This window comes from Rhipicephalus microplus, unplaced genomic scaffold (genome assembly GCF_043290135.1).
Source record: "Rhipicephalus microplus isolate Deutch F79 unplaced genomic scaffold, USDA_Rmic scaffold_21, whole genome shotgun sequence".
Taxonomy (NCBI): Eukaryota; Metazoa; Arthropoda; class Arachnida; order Ixodida; family Ixodidae; genus Rhipicephalus; species Rhipicephalus microplus.
In genome coordinates, this window is record NW_027464594.1 from 7,384,520 (window position 1) to 7,388,298 (window position 3,779).

Below are 3,779 nucleotides of genomic sequence, written 5' to 3' on the forward strand. Positions count from 1 at the left end.
GCCGAGACGAGAAATCAGAAGACGGAACGTTAGCGCCGGAGCGCGTAGGAATTCCGCCGTGTAGTCGGCGAAGGTTCTGCCCGTAGTGACAGAACAGGAGGAGACGGAAGTGAGCGCCAGAGTGCGTAGAGAGTCCGCCGTGTAGTCGGCGAAGTTTTTGGTCCGTAGGGACGGCTCGAGCTACAGGCAAGAGCGTGGGTTTACCGCTATCGAGCGAAGACGCGGGCAACAGCTGCGTGTGTGAAGCCGACGGATTTCCGGCGAAGAAGTTTGAAGTTTGAAGAGTGGCCAATTGAAGACGGGAGGTTTCCTGGAAGAGAACTTCGAGAGCTGCGGAACGACAACAACGCTGGACTTTGAGTGAGTGATTCTCGGAAGAGTATCATTCAGACTTTTGTTCCAAGGACTTTGGACTGAATAGGTTTTATATCTCTTTAGTCTTTAAGTGTCTTGGTTGTTCAATGCATGCGACTGCATTGTAGTGCGTATTGTTGTCTGTGTCCGTTGTTTCAAGTGTGGTTGATTGTACTGTGTAGTACATTGTCTGTTTGGTGACGTATTGTATGTAACTATTGTGGAGTGTGCATACGTGTGTATTGTTTTTGATCTGCCGTTAATGAGAATATAATTTTGTTTGTTTATCAACTCTCGGCTCTGTCTTGTTCTTTGGGCCACAGCCGGCGTCCGCTGGCGCACCAATAAGGACCACTTCTAAATTGTCCACGCTTTCGTGGTGCGGTTCGGGGGGCCGATACTTCGGCTCTTGGAATTAGCCCGGCGATCGCCTCCCTAATTAACGGGACCGGTGTGACACTGGTGACTTGTGTTTTATAGCAACACGGCGAGTGTTCATATGCGTGCCGTTTTCGTTTAGGTTCATCCACGGATGCGACGAGCCATATGCCTACCGTTTCCACCACTGGCAGCTGATCGACAGCTTCGTCCATTACGCCGACCACCTTGTTACGATTCCCCCTCCTGGATGGATATCCGCTGGCCACATACATGGCGTCGAGGTCTTGGGTGAGGTGCATGAGATGTCGAAGCGCTATCGTCAGCGTGTCGCTTTATATCGAGTGTTACTGTGAGAACAAAGTCTGCCTCATTTTTTTTTCTATATTGCGGGGCGGGCGTGGTTGTTGTTTTCTTGGCGAATAACTTGATGGCTGAAATCGAATAGATTGAGAAGTAAAAAAAGCAAAAGAAAGCAAGCTTGCCCCTTTTTGCCACCTGTAAGCCTAGTTGCGTTCAGAGGAGCATTACAGTGTTCGCCATGATGATACCTAAATAAAACCAAAGAGATCAGGAAAAAGATTTTGTATGTATGTATGTATGTATGTATGTATGTATGTATGTATGTATGTATGTATGTATGTATGTATGTATGTATGTATGTATGTATGTATGTATGTATGTATGTATGTATGTATGTATGTATGTAAATTGCAGCCGGACACTTTGCAGCAACACTGGATGCGTCCGCCAAATATTATTGGGCGCCATCGCGTAACCGTCTGAAGGAGAGGCCGCGGAGAGAGTGAGCCGCTGTCTGCGGTGTTTTCGGACCAAGAAAAACACGGTGTTTTCTTTCGTATTTCAGCGGCGAACAGTTAATGAACCTCATTGTGCTGCCACAAGTCGATGAAAGTGCAATATCAAAGATCTGCGCACTTCAGTATCATTCGAACGATAGCTGCACGAAGTGCATCGCTCTACAAAGCCGAACTGTTCTTTCCAGTGGCGTGTGCTTCCGATCTGAGGAAGGCGTTCAAGAAATGTGTTCATTGTAAAGTAAATGTGACTTTAAAGGGGCCCTGAAACACTTTTTCAAGTAACCATGGAATGCGTTCACTGGGATATTATTGCGTCACGAATTTGACGCCGCAAAAGTATTGAGAATCCGTCCAGAGCTAGTGCAGTTACAAAGGTTTGTCGCCTGCTGCAATTGCATTCTCGCTTTTCTCGTCCCGACGAAAGCACTGGAAGCAAAGCAGGGAGAGATGGGAGGGACAATCAAAACACGCCAATCACTCATCGTAACCTTGAGCACATTTCTTTTTGTTATCTTCGAATGCGCGGCTCTTTCCAATGGGATGACGCGCACACGTGTGGACAACTAGCGGCCTCCAGCGCCGATCTCTGTAACGAGTGAGCGCGCCATGTTCAAATCAGCCGATGGCTGATAGATGGGCTAACTACGCCTAATTTGCGGCATTATGCGTGATTTGTATAGAGAACAGGAAGCAATTTTTAGCTGACTTTGATAATTAATTGTGAATTTCAGGCCGCGTGCTGCGCTATGATAATTAGCTGGCTTGTTGTCGGGAGCCTCTACTACCGATCGGCAGCGTTTTCTAACCATGCTCAAAAAGTGTTGCAGGGCCCCTTCAACCCTTCTCAGATAACCTTTCATAGCAATACATCTCTATTGTATTGCTCACACGTGTCTAAAATGAAAACCACGTTTTCTTTTATTTATTTTTTGCGTGACCCGGTCAATGTTCCGCTGCATTTCGTTACTGATTTCTTTAGCCAGAAGTATCTCTAATCTGATAGAGGCTAATGATGGAGGCATTTAGCTGAGGGTGAGATGCAGAGACAGCAATGTGCTTGCACACGCTCGCGCCAAGGAAACCAAAGCAGTGATACTTATTCCAGGGTTCCCTACAGAGGACCTCAGCAGTACTAAGATATTGCTTTAACCTATCCGCGTTCGATCAGCGGTTGGGGCATTTATGGTTAACAAGGAGCAATTACACGTGCGCGTCAGGGTATTTACTTTCAACTCTACACTTGCAGCTTCGACGACCAGCAGAATGAGCAGATAGCCGTGCTGTTTGCCTTCTTGAAGGAGCTCAACGACCGGGGATGTGTCTCCCGTATTGTTTGCGAGAGCACCGCCGGCACAACACGCTTCGGCATGCTGGGTAACGTGACCAAGGATTTCTTCGACACCAACGCGGGTGTCACAACCGGAGCCGTCTCGGCGTTCGTTGCTGCAGCCAGGACTGGCCGATCGGAGGGAATCGCAGGCTGTGCCAAGGCCTTCCGAGAGTGCACCGCCGACCTTCCTCACGTACTCAGGTCTGTCGATTTGATGTAGACCGCTACTTTTGACAATAAAGGTCTTTTTACGTCTTTCAATGAGGGCTGTTCTTCCACGCTACGCCTCCTAACTAGGTCCAGCGAAATGGCTCTTGGCCAGTTAGGACCTTGACCGAAAGTCCACATATTCGTTGACTGCTCTAATATGTACTACGGAACTTGAGACGAGCTTATGCAAACATAGTTGGCCTAAGTTCTTCCCTACGTATGAAGCACAAGCCAGCAACACAAGTCTTTACTTTGCGCTTGATATGAATTGGGAGTTCTTGGATTCGGTGACAGGTGTGGTAGAAATAAAGAGGGCCGTATTTTTCTAATTGCACACGTTCTGTAACATTAGTTTTCATTTGGCAAGTGTTTGACAGGGGACATTTCGCAGTGACCTGAAGCATTCAATGAAGTTGAAGCAACAAATTTTATTGTATGGTGTCCACTTAAAATGTACGAATAAATAAAAAGCCGTGCTTAAATCACCAGGCAAGTTTTTTTTTTTAATTCAAGGTACCATTCTAGAGCGGAATTGAAGTTTCTCTATAATTGTAAAGCACGCTATTGTGACCGAGAAACGCTGTAATCTAAAAATCTGCTGATCCGTTATTGAAAGGTGGATTTTGATTTTACTGAGTAACAATTTTTTAGCTTTTACCACTTGGTACGTTGAGATGATGTTGGGG

At 46.6% G+C, this 3,779-nt stretch overlaps 1 protein-coding gene across 1 annotated transcript; it reads left to right on the top strand.

Annotated features, from left to right (window-relative positions):
• LOC142785377 (uncharacterized) lies at window positions 1-3,109 on the top strand. The gene is made up of 3 exons (XM_075883850.1): window positions 1-360; window positions 875-1,023; window positions 2,800-3,109. Exons 2-3 carry the CDS (start codon window positions 887-889, stop codon window positions 3,101-3,103), a joined length of 441 nt encoding a protein of 146 aa, XP_075739965.1. The 5' UTR covers window positions 1-360; window positions 875-886; the 3' UTR covers window positions 3,104-3,109.
• Window positions 3,110-3,779: the final 670 nt, after the last annotated feature.